Genomic DNA, 27,995 nt, shown 5'->3' on the forward strand with positions numbered 1-27,995 from the left:
TTAACTTAGGATATGTTAGGTAGTAATAAAAAAAACCAAAGGTTACACATGTAATTTACTATAAGTGGATTTATTTTCTATTTCAGATTATCTTTGGGCTCTAGACCCATTGAGCATTCAATTTAGGCTTTAGACTCTTATCCCCATATTATAAACCAATAGAATTACGATCAATTTCAATTTCTTCGTAATAGTAAAGAAATAAGGAATTCTATTACTGGATATGCCTAGTAATAATAAGGGAGGATGGATTTTAAGTCTGAATTCGAATGATTAAAGGTCATTTACGTCTTCAAAAATATATGAGATTTTCAGTTCCTTATATTAAGGAAAATTACAACTGTGAAGGTTTAATCTATGCAAATCAACGATTGTGGAGCTCGAGCTCACAAATCACCGAGTGAGCTCGAGCACACTGAATCACACCTCTTTTTTAAATAGTTTACGTTGTTATTGGATCTTTCGAAAATTTATAAGATAGCATATGATGTTATTGCTTAGTGGTACCTCTTTCCCGCAACTTTCCTCTGCATTTTGTTTTTTTGTGAGGCATTAATACCCCTTTGGTAAAATAACCTGTATGTTTCATGTCATGTAGCACCTCAAATCCCAAATCTCAAGCTAACCGTCTTGAAATCGAAGATTTGAGACCTTCAAACTGGATCCACGAGCAACGCCATGAGTGCACAATCAATACCTCTTTTTGCCCTAGATGACATCAAGACTACAATCATGCCTCTTTCTCTCTAGGGAACTCCATCTCTACCTCTTTTCTTCTTTATTCATTCTTCCTTCACTGAGGAGTGGTTTGTTGAAGATTAAGAAGATATACCAACTATATCATAAACAATACATAGATTTCTTTAATTTGTTCATCAAAATCTTCTCCAAAGAATACCATCTCTCTTTCTCTCTCTAAGTTTTGTTCTAGATCTACAAAAAGAGTTCTACACCTCTGTTTATATAATCAACTCAAGCAACCCTATTTTTTCCTTATAATCCACTTATATTTTATAATACTCAAGGCCCACACTAACTTACTCTTCATATCAGATCCAAACCCAAATTGACCTAAAGTTTTGCTATTTCCACCTAATTTGATATATATATATATATATATATATATAATAAAAATAGGGGCGTTACAATCTTCCACCCTAAAAGAGGATTTCGTCCTCGAAATCAAACATACCACAATCACAAACAATATGCAATCAAGTGTAGCAACTGCTAGAACATAAATGTTATACAAGCACAAGAAATACAACACAACATAAGGCACTCTGTACCCACTGGTTTAAGCAAACAACATTCACAAGCTCGCAACAACAAACCATAAGTTACACATGATCAGACTCGATACAAGTCACAAGCGATGTACAATCTCTATATCATAATAGCAAACTCATATGATATCAAAACTTTCATAACAACGTCTTCTAACTAGATTGATTATGCAACCTATTTCGAGGCCCACTTGATAGCTTCACTTGCTATCCGTTTTAATCCTCTCCAATAAACCATGCGACCCTTCAGTCATCGCACCTCTTATGAGCAGGAAGCGACCCAACTTTTGATATTGCTCATTGAGTAAACATCCAACTCAAAGCTCCACTAGATAGTCTATCACAAATTAGACATGTGTTTGTATCGACCTTTACGTCGAGGCAACCTCTATTCGGGTCAATATTTTCTCACTCAATCAAATTTTTAATTAATTCATAAACGACTGATACACTAGCGACGACATACATTCAAACAATTCAAAGCCCCATAAAAGTAGGGAGTTTCACTATACTCGTGTACGTCATAAACATATGGATTGTTATAATAACGATCACATACCTTAAGTATGACATCACAGTCAGATAAGACATTTGATCACACGTATCACAGACAAAAACACATCATATCAATAGGCATCATCCTTCATATGAAAATTTTACACCTACAATTTAGATTCGGAAAACACAAAACAAACTTCTTTGAAGTTTTCACAAGAAAATAATTCCAAACACATATTCTAGATTCAACTAGTTGTGCAAGACACTAATTGATGAGACATGAAAATGTCCCATCTGAATCTTTTAACTCGGGTTAGTTAGTCCAGTTCGAGCGGTTACTCTGATGATTTGTTTGATTTTCTTTCTCAGGTGTCTTTTACGGAGTTCGGTGAGAAAAATAGTCAAGATCGGGAGAAAGACATTAAACTTAGCGCTTTCTGGGAGGCAACCCATGCATAGGACCTTGGAATCAGGTAATATCTTTCCCTCATCCTGTTATTTTTTTGCATAGTCTTCAGAACATTGAGGACAATGTTCGGTTTAAGTTTGGGGATAGGGGATTGAAATTTTTGCTAAGTCCTTATTTCAAAAATTCAAAAGGGTTTAAAAATTTTTTCAAAATTTTTAATTTTTGGATTGAAAGCGTGAGTCTAGTTGTTTTTGCTTGTTAATAGTTATAGAATCTAGTTGGTTGTACTGTGCTTTTACTAAAAGTTGTTTCACGAATTTCGAGTCTTAAAGTTGTCTGTGCACTAGCCATGTGAGTGTTAGATAGGTGAAGAGTGGACATTTCTGAGAGAACTTAATCGATCATTAGTGGAGACTTAACCTATGTGAGATTCTGAGCCTTTCTTGTTGTTTTGAGTGATCTCTTCTACGCTAACTCCGAGTAGAGTGAAGAGCTACTCAACCTCGCAATTTTGAAAGAAGAACTCATTTGATCTCTTGAGTTCAAATTATACAACCACTGGGGATGTCATCAGGAAGCGAACTTTACTCTTGTAGTCTGAGAAACTTGAAAACAATGTCAACTAGAGGAAGATGGGAACCTCATCCATCATTTAGAACCCTGAGAATTAGGCATGAAGCAAAATGAAGAGAATATTACCAAAGAAAGAATAATGTCAAGAAAATATTTGTATTTTGAGTATAGTACTAGTGTACGGAAAAAGAAAAAAAAAAAAAAAAAAAAACAAAGAAAAAAAAAATCAAAGAAAAAAAATGTTTGTTTGTGTTTAAGTGTTTATCCCAAAGTAATTCTTGAAGATTTGAAGACGTCGAGTTCTCAGGAGTTCTAGTTCATCCTTAGTCTATCGACCTCTAGGAAGCATGGTTAGAAAGTTGATCAGGTGAGAAGAGTTGGTTAGCTTCCCCATTCCATATTAGTGGTTGTTTCCTTCTTTGAGATCAGTCGTTTACCAAAAATATTTTGGTCTGTCTTTTTCATGTGTTGAGTTTTCTTCATATTCATACTAACACATAGAGTGAACCATTCTTGAGGGACTTTAATTTTTGAGTGTATGACCGTGAGCCAGTAGTCGAGGCGAAATGTATCGAGACGGTAATCGAGGCCTTGTCTTTTCAGAACCGAAATGATACTCATATTGGCTGGTCACGTGCACTTCGAGTCTTGATTACTAGTGAAGGGATTTTTAGCATTTGTATGGTTTGGGCGACTTAGATTTCATTTCTATTAACTTTCGAAAGTCTACCGGATAAACATTTTTAGTCCATTTTAGACCCTGCTAGATTTTTGAGATTTTTGAATTTTGTGGGTAAATTCACTGCAAACCTTCACGAGACAAAACTCGTCCTCTAGGGTAACCTAGAGGTTTAACGGCTTGTTGCACGTGCTAAGTGCAATCGTGATTCCCTACGAAAGTGGTGAACTGGGGATTAGTTTTATTTTTTGCTCGAGGACTAGCAAAATCTAAGTTTGGGGATGTTTGTTGAGACATGAAAATGTCCCATCTGAATCTTTTAACTCGGGTTAGTTAGTCCAGTTCGAGCGGTTACTCTGATGATTTGTTTGATTTTCTTTCTCAGGTGTCTTTTACGGAGTTCGGTGAGAAAAATAGTCAAGATCGGGAGAAAGACATGCATGAGGGGTAGTTTGGTCATTTGATGATTTTGGAAATTTTGATACTCGGATGAAAGGAGAGTCCATGACGAGCCCGTAGGTGAAAACGGAAGTCAAATCGGAGTCCGGACGAGCAATTTAGGCGAGGTCAAAGTTTAGGTCAAAATCTGATCTTTCCGTAACACGTGGCGCTGATTCAATGGGGTCTCGTGATAATCTCTTACAACGTACCTTGATACACGTTATAATTCTCTTGTCAGCCAACAAATTAAAACATGATTCAATGGGTCCCGTGATAATCTTGTCCCGTGATACACGTTATAATTCTCTTGACAACCAACAAATCAAAACAGGAAGTTGTCATCTATCCTTATCACCTCTTTCCTTTAATAATTAGTGTCCCTTATTAGTTATTTCCATCCTTATTAGTTATCCCCAGAGAAGGGAAGAGATATTTTTGAAAAGGAAACAGGGAACGTGAAGAATATAGAAAGAAAGTGTTGTGAGCTGGAGATTTACAAGAGATGGAAAGAGAGATTGATGAGGAGATTTCGTGGGTATTCTTGAGAATGAAAATCAGAGAATCATGAAGAATGAAGAGCTGGATTTATTAGTTAGAGAAACAAAGGGAAAGACAGGTAGATAAGAAGATATTCTTAGAGATTAATGGAGAAGGGAGAGCCAGCAATTGGAGTATAAAAACAGAGACATAACTGAGCAGAAATGATCTTGGAATGGGAGGATCTTCTCGAGCTCAATAGGACAGCAAGATTAGAGAGAGAGAGAGAGAGAGAGAGAGAGAGAGAGAGAGAGAGAGAGAGAGAGAGAGAGAGAGAGCTCGGCCAAAATCATCATCATCACTTGTTTTTGATTATTTTCTTTTTCTATTTTCTTGTATTCTTTCTGTTTGTGAGAGAGAGAGAGAGATTACAGAGACAGAAAGAGAGATTACAGAGACAGAGAGAGAGATTGTAGAAATTACAGAAAAGAAAAGAAAAAAATCTGAATTTCTTTGTTATTTATCTATTTTTTGCTCTACTGTTCCTGTTAGTGACAAAGAGAAACAGAGAGAGTGGGAAGAGAGAGAAAATACAGTAGAATGAGGAAGAAACAGGAAGTTAGAGAGAGAAAAAGAGGTTGTTACAATGCTGCACCTCTTAATATATATGAAGTCTACTGATGGAGAAATTAAATTGAAACATTGCTTAAACTTTCTTACAAATAAAGTTTTATTAGATAGGAAGCTGGCATTATTAAATGCCCAGGCTAAGAAGTTTGAGAAGTATGATATTTGGTTTGATGTGTGGATTTCCATTTGATGTTATTTTCTTCCCAAAGGTTTTCTCTTGCTTGTTGGTATCCTTTTTTTTTTTGGTGTTTTTTGTTATTAGCTGTGGATAATGCTTTTGAACAATTTACGTCTTGATGATTACACTTATGAATCCGACTTGTTGATTCTTTGTTGGTAGTGTTTGAATGAATGTTGCATTTCTGTGCATTATCCGATACGCTGAATAGTTTAGAGCATGTGATGAATTACTCGGATTCCCCTTCAGGACTTCTTGGATGATGCAAACTCGAGTTTCTGATGCTATCACTGATTGTAATTTGTTTGTCAAAGTCACGAGTATGTAGACTGCTTTTCATTCGAGTGGCAGTAAGAGTTCATGTAACTAATCTAGTAGTTATTGATGCTGTGTTTGCTTAGTTGTAAACCCATTTTCGTGTAGAAAACCTCGTTCTCTTTGGATAACCAAATGATGGGATTTGTAGTTCTTGGGGTGTCATTAGTTTCATTTTCGGACAAATGCACCTTAACATAGTGAGATCCCCCAGGCTGGTTTCCGTGTCCAAGTTTTATATGTGCTATTGGAGTAAGTTCCTTCGAAATATCTAATATTTTCCTTCTGCAAATAATAAGAGTTTGTCACCTTTGCCTCTCCAATGGTGGTGTTAGACTTGTTGAACTATGTAGAGTATGTATTAATGACTTCATTCTTCTTGCAGGCTAGAATCCTAGCACTGAATGCTTCATATTTCCTCAAAAATGGTGGGCATTTTGTGATCTCAATCAAGGTTTGTTATTAGCTTACTACTTTTAAGTTTGTACATGTTATTCTTTGCCTGCCTTACTAATCTGAAACTTATTTTCCTATATGTTAATATATATAATGCTCCAATCACTAAAGCAATTGATTCGTAGGAACCATTAAGAACAACTGTATTTTGTTCCACCAACTTGAGTACTAGTGTAACGTTAAACAAACCAAAACCCTGAATTGATTACTAAGAAGTCTTTTGTTATGAATAAGTAGCCTTACATGCTCATCAACATAAATTATTGTATTTGGCATTTAGTTACGAAAACTAAAATTTGTTGTTTTCTTTCTTTTGTTTTAACAGGCAAACTGCATTGATTCAACTGTTCCTGCTGAGGCTGTGTTTGCTCAAGAAGTAAAGAAACTTCAACAAGACCAGTTCAAGCCATCAGAACAGGTGACACTTGAGCCTTTTGAGAGAGACCACGCTTGTGTTGTTGGTGGCTACCGAGTGCCGAAGAAACAAAAACCAGCTGCCTAAATATGTCATTGGAAGTATTACTTGGGATTGTCTCCTTGAGTGATCCTGGAAATTATTATGTTCTGTTTTAATCAGAGTGGATCATATACATTTTATGTTACTTGATATTTTGGGCTCAATCTATGTTTTGCATTTGTAACATATCTATTTTAAGTGATTAGAGGAATTAAGTACATTTTGTTTCAGGGTAAAATATATACCAGTGAGATGGGCTCGATTTTGTTAGCTCTAGCCTGTTACTGGGGTGGTCATGTGAAGGGTTTTTTATAACACATTTTATGATGCTGAGTTTTATGACAAGATTTTTAGTCTCTGGAAAATCAATAATTGAGTCATTTTCCCATCCAATATTGTCAAGTATCTCTTGTTTGTATGGTTCCATATGAGATGATCTGAGAGGATTTTTAGTTCATCTAGACATGGAGGTGTTACTTGCATTTTTAAAAACAAGATTGGCTAGCTTAATCGAAAGTGAAGCTAGGTTATACTTTTGTATCTACTTTAGGATGGGTTGGGTGGAATGGAAGGGGCCCTAGTTTAACTCTAGTTAATATATGCCCCACACCCTAGTAATTCGTGATAGTGCATTTCAGAACCTTAGTTAAATTTGCGAACTGCCCTGTCTTTGTCTAATAATTCTTTATTTTTTTTATGAGACAATAATTCTTTATTTGAGAGTTTACTTTGGCAACAAATTACTTTATTTCCATTAATTTTTTGGAAAGGAATATAGAAAGAGGGTAAATGTAGCATTCACACAAGTAATTTGATAATGTAGTTTTAAGTTAGGGCATTAACTTCAATTGTCTAACTATGCATTTAACAATTTCTATACAAAGAAGCATTGACCCCATAGTGAACTCCATCATAGGTCCTAAACATATTTCAAAAAGTTGCAAGTCATCATCATCTAGAAATTAAAATGGTCATGTTGGTTCATGTATCCATTGTGTTTTTTGTTTTTCTACTTGTCTTTAGACCTAGCTCAGCCTTTGTTCTTCTACTTGTCTCTAGACCTACCTCAGCCGGTAATCTTGTTTTTTTTATGAGAGGAACATTGCATTAACGAAACCAAAAGTACAAACCAAATAACTAGAGTAAAGCAGAAATAAAAGAAGGTATAGTGTTCCACACATTTCTGTAATCATGTCTTCTTCCCTATTTTGCAAGCGCGTCTACAGGAGCATCGCAGTCTCTAGGAACAAAAGTGAAGATGATGCCCTCGAATTTATCTATTTGGGCGCTCTACTTGTTTGTTATAGGATAAAATAACCGGTTGTACCTTCATTTTTATGGTTATTATTTGATACACCAAATACATCTTTATTATTGGTTTAAACCTCCCTTTGGTGAAGGATAGAAAAGACAATGATTGTCAAATAGTACATGTGTTAAAATTAGCGTTTATGTGATCAGGTCGAGAACTAGAAATTAGTCAGTATCCAGCAATATTGGTAGCGTGTATGTAACTCGTTATCAGAGTTAGTGCATTGGGTATAAGACTCGAAATTTTCAGACTCTAATGTGTTTTCATAAATGTAAGGCCTTGGGGTTTCCTGGTATTAGATGGGACTTGAGAAGATGTTGTTGTTCTAAGGGGACTTTGGCCAAAACTTCCTAAGAAATTATGACTTTGGTTAAAAAAGATTCATCAAAGTTTGTAGGCACTCTCATTTTCAGGGTCAAAAATACCCTTTGTGTGATGTAAAATACCAAAAAAAAATCAATTTTTTTATAAATTGGGAAGTTTTTTTTTTCTACTAATGAAAAAAAAAACGAATGTGGGAAATTGGTGGATTTCTCCGAGCTGATTCTATAAGGTCGATCTCCTTATGTTTTGATCATCAATCTATTTTAGGTTTTTGTGATTGAATCTCTTACTTGTTGTTAGAAGATGATTTAGAGGGTTTGAGTTAGTTTTGGTGAAAAATTCTAGAGAGAGAAAGTTGCAATTTCCAAGTTCCGAATCTTTAGGGTTGAAGTAAATTTTTTGCTATGTTCGTTTTGATGTATTGTTATTCTTGATGTTTATGTTCAAACTTATTTGTTGAATTTATATGGTAGTTATGGTAGTATAGTTGATGCACGGAATGTGTTTGATAAAATGCTTGAAAAAAATGTTGTTGTTTGGAATGCAATGTTAGTTGGTTATACAAAATTTGGGTTGGTTGAAATAGCTCTAAAATTGTTTGATGAAATTCCTTTGTGAAATGCTTCCTCTTGAACAATCATGATAGATACTTATGTTCAAATTAAGAATTTCATGTAAGTTTTTCGAAGAAATGTAAAAGGATGGTGCTAGAGTTGATAAAATGACAACTATGAATTTTTAGGATATTTAGCTAGTTTTTTGGTAAAACATTCTATTAATATAACAATTTGTAACAAATTTCATGTTAAATCAATTCAAAAACTAATTTGCAAACCATTTGCAAGGTTCAACAAGTTACTTGCAAGGCACTGCAAGCGCATTGCAAGGTGTTTGCTAGGTTATGCAAGGTGTTTGCAAAAGTCATGCAAGGTGTTCGCAAGGCTCTGCAAGGTGTTTAGGCTATAAATAATGTAATAATTTGTCGGGCTTTAGGCCTCTTTCACTCTCGGTTTAAATTAGGCGGTTATCGTGCTTATTGCATCTCTATGATGCATCAATGCCTTGTAACGACAAACGTAGATCCTGTCGAATTCTCAAAAAAAAAAATTAAAAAATTAAAACTCACTCTCATCTCCTTCCTTCTTCCCCCACCTTCACTACAATGTGTTCATCAAGTTTGGAGGGAGAACAAGAGTTTTTGGTTGAGGAGGAAATCTAATTTAGAGAGAGAGAGAGAGAGAGTAAATCAGATGAAGTTAAAGTCCCAAAATAATAATGTGGTATTTTAGAGAGAGAAATTGAAGGATAAATGAGATTTATAAAGAGAGTGAATATGAGAGAGAGAGGGAAGCTGTTGGAGATGCATTTTTGGGAGGGATGGAGCATAGAGATCCGTATTTTGGTTTAATTTGGAATAATATTTGGGTTTTGAGTTTTTAGTGGGTTATTATTCCGAGCTAGGTTTTATTTCTTATTTGGACCTAAAATTTGGGTCTATATTTTATCCATTATGAAGCCTAAAAGGAACATTGTTATTATTATTATTGTATTATTATAGTTGAAAAGAGATGATATGAGGGGCAATAATGAAAGAAAAAGAGAAGATTTAGACTGATCCAGAAGTCTGCCTTAGATGCCTCATTTTAAAATAAACAGACAATTAAAAGAACATCAAGTCTGTCAACACAGGTTTGAACAACCAAAAGAGAAAAGTCTGTCAACACATACAATACCAAGTCTGTAAGATTCATTCTTTAAGTCAGGCAATCCACATGCGTATTGGCAGCAGTAGAAGCACAAATAGTACTCAGTTTTGTTTCTTTGTGAACTCCCCTCTTTTTCAGAATCCTACCCATACACTGTACTATAGCCATCCCAATCTGTGTCAATTTAGACACGTCAGCAAAAAACTTACGGGAACAACGCATGCCTTCCCACTGTTTGTCTAAAATTTTAGCCACATCCTACAGTTACAAAATCATATCATCAGTATGACACAACAAATCATTAAAAACAATTTGTACAAAATATAGTACATGGAATGATAGAAATGGCAATCGAAGCAGATTATAAGGAAATTAAATGATGTCCATGACACAAGGCAATGACAGATATAAATATAAACATGATACAAGGCAATAAATGATGTGCATGATATAAGGCAATGAATAGATATAAAAAGTAATTGTGACAGAAATCGGGCAACTCGATTTGCCCTCTTTTGATAAGTTACACTTCTATTAGGGTGGGTCACAAGGTGTCATCTAATCTGCCTATTGGTCTTTTGATCTAACGTGATGAGCCAAAAATGGAGGTGCAACTGGCATTATCCAGATGGATTGTATATGGACTTTCGATCAATGTATAGTTATGCAGATGAATGGTATTTCTATACTTGTACTTTGTTACGGTCATCCGGTATAACTTTTCCTTCACTATTTTTTTATCAGATTCATGGGTCAAGAGTTCGGTTCCGAATTATTAAAAACTAGGAGCTTCACAATGAAAAAGGCCAAAGCACCCTAACACCATGGGTCAAGAGTTTGGTTCCGAAGTTATTAGAAACTAGGAGCTTCACATTGAAAAAGCCCAAAGGAGGCTGACACCATGGTCAAGAGTTTGATTTCGAAGTTACTACAAACTAGGAGCTTAACAGAATTTGGGGACAGGGACAGGGGGAGGGGGGGCTTCTTGGCCCCTTCGAACAAGATCGATTTGTTTGTGTGTTCCAATAGAAAACCCTATTACCCATTCCTGATCACAACACCGTCACATTACCCATCATCAAACTCTGGAACAATTCGATGTTGTTATTTTGTATCACCCCCACACTATAATTCGGAAAACCTAGCAATTAAATTAGGAAAATCATTAGAAACAATCTGTTATACTTCGATTACCTCGTAGTTATCATCTTTAGTGTCTCCCAAATCCATCTTCTCCCACGTAGGAATTAAATCGTGGACAATAAATTCAAGGAGGTAATATCTATCAAGTTTACGGACCGAGAGATCCTCCCTCATCTTGTTAACCACGTTGTCCATGCCCAACTGTTCATACATGTAAAATTTAGGGCAAACAGAGATGGAGTTAAGTTGTTGAGAGAAAGAGGTTTACCTTATATAATTTTCCCAAATTCAATGTCCATTCACGATCATATGTTTCGTTGAGATAATTATTGAATGCCTGAATGTCCTTGACCAATTCAGCAAGCACCTTCTAAAGAACCATAAAAGCATGTTAATACAATAACAGATGGATTGATTACCTCGTAATACAGGTTTAGAAATTAATTACCTTGAAGAGGTTAAATTCCACTTGTATTTCCCTGGTGTTACTTGTAGCCAGTGAGTTATGATCATAATAATCATCAAGGATCCTTTGTAGCTCTAAATAATTGAAGTTCCAAGGATCTTCCATTCTTTTTTGATAAGGAAGGGCCTTCCAGTAACTGATATGGTTTTGGATCTTTTCCCTGAAGAAAAAGAACAATATGATGAAATAAGTAGTAGAGAATTCAACAACAAGCCTCATCATCCTATAGGTCCAATTTTAGGGTTTCTTAATTTGATTTATCTCTGCATCAAGATTTTCGAGTAACAGTTCCTAATTACTCTAACCTATAACTTCAACAAATCAAATTGAAGACTGGTAAGAAGTAAAATTCTAACAAATCTCACAAGAAAAAAATAAAGTACTCCCTCCGTCTCACAATGAAAGTCCATTATCGAAACTCATCCGATTTATTTTCGTTTTGTGTGTTCCCATATTGTCCTTATTAAATAAGAGTGCTAGCATTTATTGTAATTCAATCTAGTGAATTTTATTGGACAAAGTAGTACATGCATTATCTTTCCCAATAAATGCACTTGATATTGATTGAATTAAGGAGGGGTAAATTTGCCAAAACATGGGATATTATAGGCTATATGTGGTATGAGACTTTCATTTTGAGACAACCCAAAAAGGAATAATGGACTTTCATTTCGAGACGGAGGGAGTATATAAATAAAACCGAACAGATCTTCCATACCTGATTTCCTTCAGATCATCAATAGAAGACAGCTTCCGATTATCTTCTTCCTCCCTTTCGTATTCAAAATCTTCGTCCTCCGTTTCTTCTTCTAGTTTTTGCTTTTTTGGATCCGGTGGATTGCACAAACCCTCATCCTCCATGTTTTCTCTTTCTTTTTTTGTCTAGGGTTTGAGAGATTGCAATGTCCTTTATACCCGAAAAGAAATAGATTTAGACCTCTGGCGATATTTAGGGACACCCTCATCCTCCATGTTTTCTCTTTCTTTTTTTGTCTAGGGTTTGAGAGATTGCAATGTCCTTTATACCCGAAAAGAAATAGATTTAGACCTCTGGCGATATTTAGGGACACCCCGTCACACCCAGGAGAGAGAGAGGGTTTAGTGTGATCTATGATCTATGAATGAAGTCTGAATATTTAAACCATTTGAGAAGTGGACAGATAAGAAGAGAGTCGTGTTGTCATGTTTACATCAAACTTGACAACAATTAAAAACAATTAATACAGAGACTATGTCTACACATGCTATTTGTACATAAAGTATTAACAACTTCTCTCAACAAAAAAAAAAAAAAAAAAAAAAAGTATTAACAACTTCCTTGAGGCATATTGATGTTGGTGTCCAAGATTCCTTATATCATGTGACATAAATAAATCATGGATATATAAATAGAAAATATATCAAGAATATATAATGGAATAAAGATACATGGTGAATCGAATAAACATTATGATCCGTGTGAATTACGACGTTTCGAGTCTTAAACACCAAAAAAAGATCATTAAGAGCATCTCCAATGCAAGACTCAAGAAAAACTCTAAAAGTCTTGTGTGTCAAGTGTGGAAAATGAATCTCTAAATGTCATCTTTCCTATTTGGCCATTTAGAGACACTCTATTGCAAAATCTTCTCCAATGCAACACTCAAGAGAAACACTAAAAACCTATATTTTGGTTTAAAACTTATAGATATGCTTATGTGGCACTTAGAGAATCTCAAGATGACACTCTAAATTTAGAGTGTCCTCATAAGAATCTCTAAAATAAATCTTGACACGTTACTTTAGATATTCATGTTGAGCTTTGCATTGAAGATGGATTTTAAAGAAAAACTCTAAAAAATCCTATGCGGCACTCTAAGATTTAGAGTTTAAGTGTTGCATTGGAGATGCTCTAAGACTATCACACACAGTGACGGACCAAAAACTTTTGGTTATGGGGGCACACTTTAATTATAATAAACGGTAAAAAAGAAAACATCATAATCGACGGTTGGTTGTCCAATTACATTACCAACCTCTATCAAGATTACCTAAATCATTGAGTTATAGGTAAATTATCCAAAATTTATGTGGTGTTCAAATTAGTAACCTTTTATTTATTTATTTTTTGTTAAAATGTTATGGGGATATTCTCAACGAAGTGCATGTGACTAACATGTGAAATATTTTAATAATAATCTCAATATTAGATAATTAGTCATACTATTTAAATTACATAAAAAAAATTATTTGTAAAAATATTAGAATTTTTTTTCTGTAAACAAAATCCTCGTAATTTATGTTAGTTAAAGAAGTTAAGGAGAGATAAGAGTTAGAGATAAAAGATGCATTAAGAAAGTCATAGACAAAATAGGGCATAAAAGTATATGGAGACAAGAAATAATTCACTAGATGAAATGTTGATTAAAAAGATATAAGCCGAAAAAATTAAGAGCAAAAATTTAAAGCGAAGAACTTAAAAAAAAATAAAAGAAAAGAAAATTGTTTAGTGGGGGGTTCGAATCCCTATCAACCAACTCTAGCATATCATTCTTCAACCAAGTAGGCAAGCTCTCTTTTGTGTCAAATACATGTGTTTGACCCTATTTGACAATAATACAGCATTGCGAACACTTTAACCTTGTGCCGCTCTAGAAGAGAATATTTGTAACTCCAGATCCGTGGGGGCACGTGACCCCACGGGCCCCTATGTGGGGCCACCCCCGATCACACATTCATAGCTTTATTTCATTCATGTCATTAAGAATATATAATGGAATATCTCTCTTGATTCTCACTATCTCTTTTTTTGCTTAGAGTTTTCGGAGAATATGAAAACATTTTCTCAAGTTTTTCGTATTTTCTTGGTGTTTGACAGACATTTTAAGGGGAAAAGAATTTGGAGTCACGTGACTATTTTTTCCTTGTTTTACCCAATATACGAGGAATTTGTTAGCCTAAAAAAATCTGAGTAAAACTTTCTTGGTTAAAAGAAACTATCTTTAGACGACACTCTTTCTTTCTCTATGGATGTCGTGTATCTGGTTGTCTCTCCTTTTCTTCTCTCATCCCACTATAGAGAGTGAAGGTGTAGGGTAATGGGTTTGTGTCAAACAATAAGGGTAATACGGTGGTGGTGGCGGATATGGTGGTGGATAATACGGTGGTGGTTGTGTCGGCACGGGATTTGTAAAAGAATGGCTTTGATTTGGTTGTTCTACAGAATAGTAGAAAGATGGAGGGGAAGGACGAAAATATGACTTACTTGGTTCGTCTCCGGTTTCCAATCATACGAACATGTCGAATTCTTCTTTGGATTATGATATTCTTCAATTTCGATTTTGTCTTCATAGTTATGTTTTGAATATTCCCATTTGCATTCAAAATCATCCATATTCGACTCATCGAAGTTTTCTTCCTCATAGTATGGGAAGTTGTCTTCTTGTCGATCATTGAAATAAATAACTTGGTAAGATAAATCATCTTCCCCGTAATTCGATCTTTCTTGAAAAAAAACTTTCATCCCTATAGGACGAAGAATCCATTGATATAAGAACTAACCTTCACGAAAATACTAAAAAAAAATTCCAGAATTTTGATGGCTCTGAATACCACTTGATGCAGACGCAGCGGAATTAAAGAAGATAATAAAAGTAAAGGGAAGAACGATTAAAGAACTGTAAATAACTGAATAAAACTGTAAACTTGATTAACTTCAAAGGGGTTTTTCTCTTCAACATAAATCATAAAGACAGACTGAACATCCTTTTATAGGATATTAGACTTTCCTAGATAGACTCAAACTGGACTTTCCTAAATAATGGAAATACTGCAACTTCCTAAATAGATAGACTCAAACTGGACTTTCCCAATTAATGGAAATACTGAAATAATGCAACTTCCTAAACCTAGATTCAATACGAATCATACTAAAACTGGGATTTTCCTAAAACTAACGTTATGGCCGATTGGCCTACGTGGCCGATAGGCTCAGGGGCGGCCTCACATTTTCAGGGGCCCCAAATTTTTTATTTATTAAAAGCACCTCCAAATTAATGATGAAAAAGAAAAAACTTGAGTAACCAAAACCCAGCTGAATATTTCGCACTCTTTCCCGTGCTTGTTCCCACACAAGAATTAAGACGGGGGCCCCACAAAAACTTAAAAAGAGGTAAAGACTTTGTCAAATTTATCAACCTAGTCAGACTTAGTCAAATTTAGTAACAAACTTCCAAATCAAATTCAACCGACCTAGGGCTAGGAGGCTAAGAGTTGTACTTCACTTTTCTATAAATTTAGGTTGTCTCTCTCTTTCCTTTATAAAATCGAAATCTAATTAATCTAAGAGGCTAAGAGTTGTTATCCTTTCCTTTATCTCTCTATCTAACAAGCAGGTAAGTTCTCTCTTTTAAACTTTTTCTCCTTTTCTATTTCTTTTTTATTTTATTTAATAGTATCCCTTTACCCCTTTAAAGAATTAATTTCATTGGTTTTAAATTAGGTCTTCACAAACAACAATTACTACTTTTGATTCTCTCATCTTGGAATCGATCTCATCTTCTCCTTATAAGGTATGTTCTTAAATTTGTTTTTGTAAATTTTATTTTCTTCAATACAATTGTAATATCTAATTAGATTATAGGTGTTTGATTTAAATTTTATTATTCTATTTTAGGCTCAATTCTCTTATTGTCATCAATTATTCAATTGAAGTAGTGTGAAGATGAAGCGTACACATCCATCGAGACATACTAAAAGAGAAAAGAAAAAACGGTTAGATGAATTAACGAAATCTCAAGAAGGTTCCATAAATAAATACTTCGCGAAAAATATAATGGTAGACAATTCTGCAATGGGTAATTCTAGTTCTAGTGTAGAACTTAGTAATGTAGTTGAAGAGTTCACTAACGAAAATAATGTTGAAAAGATAGTTAATGAAAACGTTGAGGATGATCAAGTAGAAAAATAATACAAATTAAGAATAATAGATTGAGATAAACTCGTTTTCTTCCAATAATTCTTGTGTATACAATAGGAGATGTTCTTCCCCTTATATAATTACAAAAGTTACATATATAGAATATATTATATAACGTATTTAGTATATCCCATATATCCCATATATCATATATATCATATATTCAATATATATCCCATATTGAGATAATATATTCTATATTATGTATATATGCTATATTGGGAGAATATATCCTATATTCAACATATTCAATATATATCCCATATTGAGAGAATATATTTATATTATGTATATATGCTATATTGGGAGAATATATCCTATATTCAACACTCCCCCTCAAGTTGGAGCATAGATGTCAATCATGTCCAACTTGTCAATCGCTTTGTTAAATATTCGTCCGCAAACTCCTTTTGTAAGAATATCTGCAAGTTGATCTTCTGATTTTACGAATGGAAGACATATGCACCCTTTGTCAATATTTTCTCTGATAAAGAACCGATCCACTTCAACATGTTTCATACGTCATGTTGAATTGGATTATGTGCAATCATAATTGCCGCTTTATTGTCACAGTGCAGATCCATTGCTTTCACAAGCTTAAATCCAAGATCCTTCAATATATTTCGTATCCATAGTAATTCACACACCCCTTGAGCCATACCCCGTAACTCAGATTCTGCACTTGATTTAGCAACAACTTTTTGCTTCTTAGCTCTAAATGTTACCATATTCCCACATACAAACGTAAAATATCCAGAGGTTGACCTCCTGTCCGTTACATCTCCTGCCCAATCTGCATCCGTGTATCCCATTACTTCCATATCACCACCTTTCCGAAATAAGAGACCTTTTCCCGGAGATTTCTTCAAGTACCTTAGTATTCGAAAGACTGCCTTCATATGTTCTTCACTTGGATTATGCATGAATTGACTCACGACGCTAATGGAATATGCAATATCTGGTCTAGTATGAGAAAGCTAAATAAGTCTCCCCACTAAGCGTTGGTACCTTCCTTTGTCACATGGAACTTGATCTGAAAATATTCCCAAGTGATGATTTGCTTCAATCGGTGTATCTACCGGTTTGCAATCAAGCATCCCAGTTTCAACAAGAAGATCGAATATATACTTTCGTTGGGACATGAAAATACCTTGACTTGATCTTGCAACTTCAATGCCTAAGAAGTATTTTAACTGCCCCAAATCCTTCATCTCAAATTCCTGTGACAAATAGTTTTTCAGAGCCTCCATTTCCACTGAGTCATTTCCAGTAACAACCATATCATCAACATAAACAATAAGAGCAGTAAGTTTGCCTAACTTTTGTTTTATAAACAAAGAATGATCAGAATTACTTTGTTTATATCCAAATGCCTTCATGCTCTTTGTAAACCGTCCAAACCAAGCTCGTGGTGACTGTTTTAACCCGTACAATGCCTTCTTTAATTTGCATACTTTTCCTACTTCAGAATTCGTGACTCCAGGTGGTAACTCCATGTATACTTCTTCTTCTAAGTCTCCATTGAGAAATGCATTCTTCACGTTAAACTATTGTAATGGCCAACCTTGATTGGCTGCAAGAGAAATGAGTACACGAATAGTGTTTATCTTTGCCACCGGGGCGAAGGTCTCCTCATAATCCACACCATACGTCTGGGTATACCCTTTGGCAACAAGTCTGGCTTTGTATCTGTCAATACTTCCATCTGGATTCGTCTTTACTGTAAAGATCCAACGACACCCAACAATACGATATCCGTGGGGTTTATCAACAAGTTCCCAAGTGGAATTCTTCTGTAATGCATTCATCTCTTCATTCATAGCTTTCTTCCATCGTGGATCTGATAATGCTTCCTGTAAATTACTAGGAATAGATACAGAGGATAATTGATTCATGGTGCATGTAAATGACTTAGACAACCTATGGGTGGACACATAATCAGAAATTGGGTATTTGGCTTTAGAATTAATATCTGGTTCATAAGTAAATTTTAGAATACCTTTAGTAGATCTTTCTGAACGTCTAGGTTGAACACCATTAATAGTGGTAGGATCAAGTAATACCTAAGGTTCGACATTCGGAGGCAGGTCTTCGGTAGATGGTGTTAGAAAGTTGGAGTCACGGGCAACTTCTACTACTTCAGCTTGATCTCCCCCTGTCGTCTGATCCTCTCCATTTTCATTAAATTCATCTTCACTACCCTGATCCCCCCCTGTAATCTGCTCTGGTTCACTCCCCTTTCCATCATCACCTAGATTACTAGGCCTATTGAAATTACTTGTCAAATCCTCCAGTTCTTGAAATATATCCCCAATAATGGGGAACTTTCCTTCACTATCATTTTGTTTCTCCCCCTGAAGGGAAGATCCCATAAAATATGCATCTAATTCTCGAAACGAAACATCTAATGAGATATATACTTTCCCCTCCTCAGGGTCATAACAAGGATAACCCTTTTGAAAATCAGCATATCCAAGAAACACACACTTTCGAGCACAATGATCTAATTTTCCTCGTTGATGTTTAGGTATATGAACAAAGACAACACACCCAAAAACACGTGGTTCTAGGTTTGGCATTGCAGGGATGGTGATAAGGTCATGGAGTTTTTTGAAAGGGGTCTGAAATTCAATGACCCTAGATGGTGTACGGTTTATCACATAGGCAGCAGATTTTAACGCCTCTCCCCAATAATTTAATGGCATATTCATTCCGAAAAGAGATGCACGAACAACTTCTAGCAGTTGTCTATTCATTCGTTCAGCTAACCCATTTTGTTGTGGGGTATAAGCGTTAGAAGTTTGATGTCGAATGCCGTTATTTATCAGGAACTTCGCCATGTCATTACTAGTAAAGTCTCCTCCGTTATCAGATTGATACACTTGTATCCTCCTTTGGAATTGGGTTAAAACCATCTGAAAAAATACTTTGAATACTTCAAAGACTTCACTTTTATGAGTGAGTAGCGATACCCACGTCATACGAGTACACTCATCGATAAAAGTCACAATGTAACGAGCTCCAGACAAAGAAGGAATACGTGCAGGACCCCATACATCAGAGTGAATAATACTAAAAGGTTCTGAACTTTTATTGAAACTTGGAGAATATGTAATACGGTGACTTTTAACAAGTTCACAAATATCACACTTAAATTCTGAAACACTACACTTCGAAAATAACGATGAATTTAATTTCTGAAGATATCCGAAGGAGAGATGACCCAATCGCCGATGCCATAACCAAATATTAGCTTTTGCTTCTTCAATTCCTCCAACTTTATTCACCTGATGAATCTTCTGCTCTCCACTACTAGACATGTCCAAATAGTAGAGATTGCCCTTTCTAACACCACAACCAAGAACCTGCCGCGTCACTATGTCCTGAAAAATACAGAATTGAGGCCAAAATGTCACAGTACATGCAAGTGCAGCAGTGATCCTACTGACTGATAGGATATTGTACTCTAGCGCGGGAACAATGAGGACAGAGTTTAATGTCAGATTTTCAGATATGTTAGTGGAACCTTCCCCAATTACAGGAGAGGAACCACCATTTGCTGTGTATATAGAGGTTTGGGTTGAAGGTATAATGGATGATAATATGCTAGTGTCATTTACCATGTGATCCGATGCACCAGTATCAATTAACCACGTATTATTCAAAGAATTTACAGATAAAACACTACCTTTAATTTTCATACCTGACTGGGCAACATTCACTGATGGAGGAATTATAGCAGAATCCTTCTTCGCAGATATGTTTTTCCTAGGTCGCTTTGTAAAATCCCACCATTCCGGATACCCAATGACTTCATAACACTTCTGTTTTGTGTGTCCCTTCTCTCCACAGTGGGTACACTCAAGATCAAGGCGTAAGGGTCTAGCCTCTTTGTGAGAATTCCAGGAACCTTGAGGTTGTCCCTTTTTATAGTTGACTGCCATAACTGAAGACTCAGTTACAAGTGTTTGGGTTCCCATCACCTGTTTGTGAACTGACACCCTTCGTACTGTCTGATAAGACTGTTCCAAAGTAAGTGGAGGGTCTTTTCGAAGAATCTCACCACGCACCTGATCATACATACTATCTAATCCAGAAAGGAACATGTGAACTCTAAGACGTCCTACATATTGTTGTAAGATGGCGATAGACTCAGCACTTTTTCCTTTCACATTGTTGCGCTGGTCAATTTCTTGAAAAATTGCTGCTAATTCATCATAATAGGTCGCAATAGATCGACCAGCTTGTTTTGTTGAGAAACACTTCCTATGTAACTCAAAGATTTGAGTTTCATCAGATGTGTCTGTATACATAGCTTCAAGAGAGTCCCAAACTTCTTTTGCAGTTTCCAAACAAACATACATGTTCATTAGTGTTGTGGACATTGAATCACACAACCATCCCTTCACCTTATCATTATCCGAGTACCAATTTTCATATTCTTCACTTCCTTCTGCAGGTTTCGCTTTAGTGACACTAATATACCCCCACATCTTCCGACCATTAATACGCATCTTCGTGACCTTTGACCAAAGGGTGTAATTGTTCTCATTCAGGGTATTACCTAATGGAAAGGGTGCATCGATGTGGTTGTGAACAACGTGAGGGTTTGATAGTACCATTGTTGCATCATCATTGGAACCAATTGAGTTTTCAATTTCAAGATTCGCAGCGGAATTCAATTCAATTCAATTCAATTCGAAATAACCAGGTTCAATTATCGAACCTGCTCTCGATACCAAGTAGAAAAATAATACAAATTAAGAATAATAGATTGAGATAAACTCGTTTTCTTCCAATAATTCTTGTGTATACAATAGGAGATGTTCTTCCCCTTATATAATTACAAAAGTTACATATATAGAATATATTATATAACGTATTTAGTATATCCCATATATCCCATATATCATATATTCAATATATATCCCATATTGAGAGAATATATTCTATATTATGTATATATGCTATATTGGGAGAATATATCCTATATTCAACATATTCAATATATATCCCATATTGAGAGAATATATTCTATATTATGTATATATGCTATATTGGGAGAATATATCCTATATTCAACAGATCATACAATTGAAGAGCATGGAAAAGAAACTTTTGTTGAAGAACATGAAAACGAAAATGTTAGTGAAGAACTTGTCAACAAAAACATTGATAACAAGTTAGACAACAAAAATATGAATGAAGGACTTAGTGATCCCGCTAATTGGAAAATAATCGATCAACCATTAAGAGACATTTTAGTCGAAAGATGACACATTAGAGTTTTAAGAGATGGAGATGATTTTCCAAAAGATGCTCTCAAGAGACACTTCTCTTCGAAATATTATACTCGGCATTTATCTAATGGTGATAGACAAGATAGGAAGTGACTTGTCTACTCAAATATGTTGAACAAAGTATTTTGTTTCTGTTGCAAATTATTCAAGCAAGACCAAATGTCATCTTTTTTAGCTGAAGATGGAACGGATGATTGGCGTAATCTCGGAGCCAAACTTAAACAACATGAGACGAACATTGAACATATTATGAATATGAGTGCTTGGATTCAGTTAGAAACAGGACTGAAAAATAATACAACTATTGATAAGAGTACGCAAGATCAAATTAACAAAGAGAAAGATCATTGGAAAGAGGTATTGGTAAGAATAACTGCACTAGTGAAAACTCTTGCTAGTAACAATTTGGCTTTTCGTGGGAAAAAAGAAAAGATTTATGACCGTAACAATGGACTCTTTTGTCAATTTATTCAAATGATTGTCGAATATGATCCTATAATGAAAGAGCATGTTCGACGGGTTCAGAAGAAAGAGATATATTCACATTATCTTAGTCATAAGATTCAAAATGAATTGATACTTACGTTATCAGGAGAAATCAAAGACAAAATCATTCAAAGAATTAAGAAGGCAAAGTACTTCTCAATCATACTTGATTGCACTCCGGATGTAAGCACTACAGAACAGTTGTCTCTTGTGATACGATGTGTAGGTGTTACAACTACTCCAGTAAGGGTCGAAGAGTTTTTCATAGAATTTTTGGAAGTGAATGATACGTCTGGGAGTGAGCTTTTCAATAAACTTAAAGATGTATTAAATACTCATCAACTTGATTTATATGATATACGAGGACAAGGTTATGATAATGGTTCTAACATGAAGGGAAAACACAAAGGTGTACAAAGAAGACTCTTGAATGAAAATCCAAGAGCTTTTTATACACCGTGTGGTTGTCATAGTCTTAATCTTGCTTTATGTGACATGGCAAAATCTTGTTCAAAAGCAATAAGTTTTTTTGGAATCGTGCAACGTATCTACACATTATTTTCGTCATCACCTCAAAGATGGGATATCCTCAAAGATCATTTGTCAATTACAGTGAAACCATTATCAGATACTCGTTGGGAAAGTCATGTTGAAGCAGTTAAAGCGATTAGATATCAAGCTCCAGAAATAAGAAATGCGTTGGTTCAACTAGCAAACACTACAAAAGATCCTATGACGAAGAGTCATGCCATAAGCTTGGTAACCAATGATTTGGAAAATTACGAATTTTTACTTGGTTTATGTATTTGGTTTGATTTGTTAAATGTAGTGAATGTCGTTAGCAAATTTCTTCAAAATGAAGATATGCAAATTGATGTTGCGATAAGTCAGTTACAGGAACTGATTAGATTTTTTGACGATTATAGAGAAAATGGGTTCGTTTCAGCCATTTTAGCTGCTAAAGAGATTGCAGAGGCCTTAGATATCGAGCCTATATTTCCACAAAAGCGTGTCATTCGTAGAAAGAAACAATTTGATGAAGGTACCAATATCAGAGATGAGATAACTCAGACTGCAGAAGAATCTTTCAAAGTTAACTATTTCTTATATATCGTTGATCAAGGTCGTATTTCATTGAAGACTAGGTTTGAGCAGTTTCAAGAATATGAAGAAAAATTTGGGTTTTTGTTTGATTTGAAGAAGTTCACTATTGCAGATGATGAAAGCTTAAAAGAATATTGTCTTAAACTCGAAGGTTACTTGAAGCACGACACGCAATCTGATATTGATGGAGCTCAACTGTTTGCGGAACTCAAAGTTTTAAAAGTGATTTTACCAAGTGGCATAAAAAAAACGATTGAAGTGCTTGATTTTATTAGTTCTAATTCTAGAGAATTAAATTTTCCAAATGCTTGGATTTCTTACAAGATTGTATTAACTATACCAGTTACAGTAGCCTCTGCTGAGAGAAGTTTTTCTAAGTTAAAATTAATCAAGTCTTACCTCCGCTCCACCATGTCACAAGAGAGACTGAACGGACTAGCTACGTTATCAATTGAACAAGATATGACGAAAGAATTGGATTATGAACGCATAATTAGTAATTTTGCGTCTCAAAAGGCAAGAAGAATGTTTGCTAAACATATTTAGCTCATCTATATGTGTAAATTACATCTTCTTACATAATATATAGTTCAGATTTATGCTTTTCAGTTATGTTTTTTATATTAATTTATCTGCTACAACAAATAATTTTTTTTTTTTATAATTAGTATAGAAGGGCCCCAAATTTTTTTTCGCTTTAGGCCTCCCAACTACTTGGGCTGCCCCTGGATAGGCTCACGGTTAACGTGTCCAGCCCGGGTGCCCCAGCATCAGAATATATTTCCTGACTTTCATTATCTCTTTCTTCTCGAATTTTCCCATCTATTAGATAGAACGAGACCGAATAGAGCTATAGATGGAGATTAGGAAAAAGTGAAATAATAAAGTTGAAGTGAGGAAACAATTACTTGCTTTAGTTGGTTGTGCATCTACTAAAAAAATTGAACATCACAAGATTGAAGTTCGGTGTAAGTCAGAACTCTACGATATATGATTGTTTATATTGTACTAAAGCAGTCCTCCTGTTTCAAATAAAACTAGAGTTGTATTAAAAAGTCACAACTTCATTTCTTCACGTATATATGAAAAAAGATAAATAAAGAAAATTCAAAATTAATAAATTCTGCAGAAAGAAAAAATAAAAAGAACGAAAAAAGAAGATGGAGATTAGAAATGTTTTTTTTTTTTAGAATTCGACTACGGTCTACGTTAGTCGTTACAAGGCATTGATGCATCATGGAGATGTAATGAGCACGATAACCGCCTAATTTGAACTGAGAATGAAAGAGGCCTAAAGCCCGACAACGAAGAGGCCTAAAGCCCGACAACGAAGAGGCCTAAAGCCCGACAAATTATTACATTATTCATAGCCTAAATTACATAGGATAAATCTTGATGGCAACTGCTTCCACCGAGGCTCGATTCCGTGACCTCATGGTCTTAAGAGGGGTGTCCAACCGTTACACCAAAGGGTGGTGGACGGAGATTAGAAATGTTGGTAACTACACATAAGGGCAAAATGGGGTTAGAATTGTTAACGGGTTGTGGACGGAATAAAAGAAAACAGAACAACATGTGCATCTTTAGTAAATTATGGGCCTAGACAGGAAGTTGTTCATAAACTAGGGGTTATTTGAAAAAGAGTCACATATGTATTAAGTAGCTTTCTGATACCATGTTAAGTTTCCTTGGTAAGAATTCTATTTTATTTCAATGATCTTTAAGTACAATATTAACTCTATTTTTAGGTAGAGTTAGGAGAAACTAAATGTTTGTTACACATAACAGAAAAATCTGTTAGTTAGTTTACTAACTAACTCTTTATTTGTTACAGGTATAACTGTCTGTGAGTGCCTATAGACGTTCTTGCTTTGCTTGACCATAGCACCAGACTTCATGGACTGCTTGACTTGAACTGCTGGACTTGGTCTTGCACCGTAACCCTAGTCTTCACTGACCATTGACTAGGGTTGACTGTATAAGAGATCGTATTTTCGACCTAATCTCATTTCATCTGGTTCTCTCAAGCCCTAGTTCTTACAGAGATAAAAAAAAAGTTAGGGTGTCTCTAGATTCCCACCTAAAAAAAAATTCATTGGCCCTTGACAGTTAGAATTTTTGGAGTGTTTCTTAGTGATAGTCTTGAGTTTTGTTCCAGACATAGACTGCTCAAGACCCGTGTGGAAAGTTTTGTACACAAACTTGTAGTCATCCTATAATCTGAAGACTAGCGCTTTAGGGAAATAAGAATATTTTTTGGGTGCAAAAACTTAGTCAACTTTGGTTGCCTGACTTATTTTCTAATGTTACAGAGAAGTAATTTTGAGTGAACTATTTTGGTTTATTTTATTTTGTCCAACTCTACCAATTTTTTTTTCACTCTGGTTATGGTCGTCGGGAAACAACCATTGCCGACGGCTTTTATTTTTTTTCTCCACCCACAGTTACTACCATCAGTTTCTCTCTCTTATTTCCTTCCATCCCTATCTTCTCCACCCTTTCGAGATTTTTTGGCGAAGGGAAAAAATCTCCTTAGGCGGAAATCCGAGTTGTAACTGGTTGGGGATTTTCCCCGACCAGTTTCCTTGGTTGGGGGATGCCCAAACCACTATGAACCGGTTTGGGGATCTCCCAAACCGGTTTTTCGGCAAAGAAATCTTCCCCTTCGCCGAATTAGATAAAGAGAAAAGAGTAGAGAGAGAAGAGGGATGAGTAGAGAGAGAAGAAAGTTAAATGGAGGTTGTAGTTTTATTGGAAGAAAAGAAGAAAAAAAAAGGAAAACGGTAGTGGCCGGAGTTAGAGGTGGTGGTCGAAGTTGCTGGTGGTGGCCGGAATTGATGATAAGAGATGTGGAAGATGCGTGGTTTCCCTTTGAATATTTACGTGAAAAATTGGTCAAGATTAACATGTTCCTTTTAAAAATTTCTACCGAAAAATATTCTTATTTCCTCAAAGCAGGGCTAATCTAAATTGACATAAAAGTGGAGAGGGCTAACCAAAGAGGGAGTGAACTCTCACCTTCCCACCCCTTTTTTCGAACAACCTTCCCATCCCCATGGCCCCATGTTAAGTTGTTAACAGTGGTCAGTGGGCATCAGTAGATTACTACTAGTAGTAGGCGGGGTTTCGAAAAGTAGAGGTTTCTCATGTCGTCGTTGGCAATGGAAGAGAGTGTAATTAGAAAAGCAGAGAAGTTGGTGATTTCAGTAATGGAAGGAAACGATGCATCTCATGATTCCTCTCATGTTTTCAGAGTAAGAGATCTTTCTCTCTCTCTTGCTCACGAGGAAGGATTGTCTTCTTCTCCTCATTCTATGGGAATTGTAAGTTATTTCATCATCACCTTCTCTCTCTCTTCTTCTTTTGTTATCTCAAATTGTAAGTAAGGGTTTAATAAGGTTTAATGTGTTCCTTTGTAGTCATACTCAAACCCTAGTTATATAAGTGACCTTCTTGCAACTAGTTTATCATTCAGGACAATGTCGTTAGCGGATTGATATAAAAAACTAAAAAAAAAAAAAAATATTATTTAAGCAAATTTGTAAATGTTGAAATGATTAACTTTTCTGGGTTCATAGATTCAAGTAAAAGCAAAAGCTTGGGGTCAGTATAGAAGGGTTTATCATTGGTCATCACTAACAAAACCATTTATCTTTGTTTACCCAATTAGTATGGAAACACAAATGGAATTTCTGCAAACTTGTATAGATGAAGATGTTGCTCAAATGAAATCAATTGGGTCTAAGATTTCTCATTTCCCCTTCTATTATTTTCATTTTTGTAGTTCTTAAAATTGATCTTCTTCTTCTTTGAAGGTCGAACTTGCTGCGCTTCTCCATGATATAGGTACGTATTCTCTTTGTTAAATTTTTAGGCTTTCTTTCACAGATTACTGTTATAACATTATTTTTGCATTTACGGTTCCAATGTTTTAGTGACATTTAAGTAAACCAAAAGGACAATAGGACATGACTAACAAAAGGCAAATTCGGATGATATGGTAAACATTGGTTTCTCACTAGAGTTATATTCCTTCACATATTCAACTTTGAACGTCTGTGCATTTCCGCCAATTATAGTTTCTGCATATTGTGCATGTTATTGGTCACCCAGTTAATAGATTATATTAATTACGCGTTTTTTTTTGTTCTGCAGGAGACTATAAGTATTTGAGGTGAGAATTAGTTTCTATTATATGGTGCTTTTTCTTTCCGTTTAACTTATATGACATTTGTTTTAAAAATTGAAATTTTTTCTTTCCCTTCTCATGCTATTTCCTTGTTTGTGGTTTAGAGATCCTTCTGAGGAAAAAATTGCGGAGAGATTTCTTGAGGCGGAGAATGTTGAGGAGAGCAAGAGAATGATGATATTGAGTATCATAAAGGAAATGGGTAATTTTCTTTTTTTGTTGTCGAATGAGATTTTAATACTGAATCCTTTAGTAAATCTGATTCTTCCAGTAGTAATTCAGTTCATAGATGTTTCCTATTAGAGAAGTGCTATTCTTCCTATGTGATGCTCCGGAGTCCCGGCATCAAGTGGTGTAACTGCACAGATAAGCATTTAAGCTCGTGTCTAGTGCTCATTGCGCTTGATACGAAGAGCCCTGATTAGTTTTCTGGTGCCTTTGAAGGCATACGCCTAGACTGTTTTTACACCTTATGCCGACCTATATAAATCTTTTGTTCATATCCAATTTGGGATGTATATTAGATTTACCTTTCCGTGCTTAATATATTTGATATCCTTCTCGTTCTTGATCAAAATTATGTTCTCCTTGTGATGCTATTGAGATATT

The 27,995-nt window shown here is 35.2% G+C and overlaps 3 protein-coding genes, 1 long non-coding RNA gene and 1 other non-coding gene across 8 annotated transcripts; 4 read left to right on the plus strand and 1 right to left on the minus strand.

The window, feature by feature from the left end:
- The first annotated feature begins 4,283 nt into the window (after positions 1 to 4,283).
- Positions 4,284 to 6,617, plus strand: LOC147563843 (uncharacterized). 3 transcript variants are annotated; one of them, XR_015225420.1, is made up of 3 exons: positions 4,284 to 5,738; positions 5,872 to 5,940; positions 6,268 to 6,617. It is a non-coding gene; the product is annotated as an uncharacterized LOC147563843 (long non-coding RNA). The 3 variants fall into 3 exon arrangements; XR_015225421.1 differs by having other exon boundaries at positions 4,284 to 5,000; XR_015225419.1 differs by lacking the exon at positions 4,284 to 5,738 and having other exon boundaries at positions 5,745 to 5,940.
- Positions 5,387 to 5,457, plus strand: LOC147563844 (small nucleolar RNA snoR60). Its single transcript, XR_015231628.1, has one exon. It is a non-coding gene; the product is annotated as a small nucleolar RNA snoR60 (small nucleolar RNA).
- A 3,030-nt stretch (positions 6,618 to 9,647) lies between the features above and the next one.
- LOC147563845 (uncharacterized) lies at positions 9,648 to 12,540 on the minus strand. 2 transcript variants are annotated; one of them, XM_086641209.1, is made up of 5 exons: positions 12,069 to 12,540; positions 11,333 to 11,510; positions 11,153 to 11,254; positions 10,936 to 11,085; positions 9,648 to 9,999 (listed from the first exon to the last, which is right to left on the minus strand). In XM_086641209.1, exons 1-5 carry the CDS (start codon positions 12,209 to 12,211, stop codon positions 9,790 to 9,792), a joined length of 783 nt encoding a protein of 260 aa, XP_086497335.1. In that variant the 5' UTR covers positions 12,212 to 12,540; the 3' UTR covers positions 9,648 to 9,789. The 2 variants fall into 2 exon arrangements, with proteins under 2 accessions (XP_086497335.1, XP_086497343.1); XM_086641217.1 differs by having other exon boundaries at positions 11,153 to 11,251; positions 12,069 to 12,459.
- A 3,116-nt stretch (positions 12,541 to 15,656) lies between these two features.
- On the plus strand, positions 15,657 to 23,924 carry LOC147563846 (uncharacterized). The gene is made up of 4 exons (XM_086665138.1): positions 15,657 to 15,723; positions 15,831 to 15,900; positions 16,005 to 16,286; positions 21,393 to 23,924. Exon 4 carries the CDS (start codon positions 21,716 to 21,718, stop codon positions 23,741 to 23,743), a length of 2,028 nt encoding a protein of 675 aa, XP_086521264.1. The 5' UTR covers positions 15,657 to 15,723; positions 15,831 to 15,900; positions 16,005 to 16,286; positions 21,393 to 21,715; the 3' UTR covers positions 23,744 to 23,924.
- Positions 23,925 to 26,169: 2,245 nt separating this feature from the next.
- On the plus strand, positions 26,170 to 27,963 carry LOC147563847 (uncharacterized). Its single transcript, XM_086641229.1, has 4 exons — positions 26,170 to 26,520; positions 27,013 to 27,043; positions 27,353 to 27,371; positions 27,491 to 27,963. Exons 1-4 carry the CDS (start codon positions 26,344 to 26,346, stop codon positions 27,687 to 27,689), a joined length of 426 nt encoding a protein of 141 aa, XP_086497355.1. The 5' UTR covers positions 26,170 to 26,343; the 3' UTR covers positions 27,690 to 27,963.
- Positions 27,964 to 27,995: the final 32 nt, after the last annotated feature.

The sequence above is a fragment of the Eschscholzia californica genome, unplaced genomic scaffold, assembly GCF_041429995.1.
Source record: "Eschscholzia californica isolate CP2 unplaced genomic scaffold, dmEscCali1.0.p SCAF_1, whole genome shotgun sequence".
Lineage (NCBI taxonomy): Eukaryota > Viridiplantae > Streptophyta > Magnoliopsida > Ranunculales > Papaveraceae > Eschscholzia > Eschscholzia californica.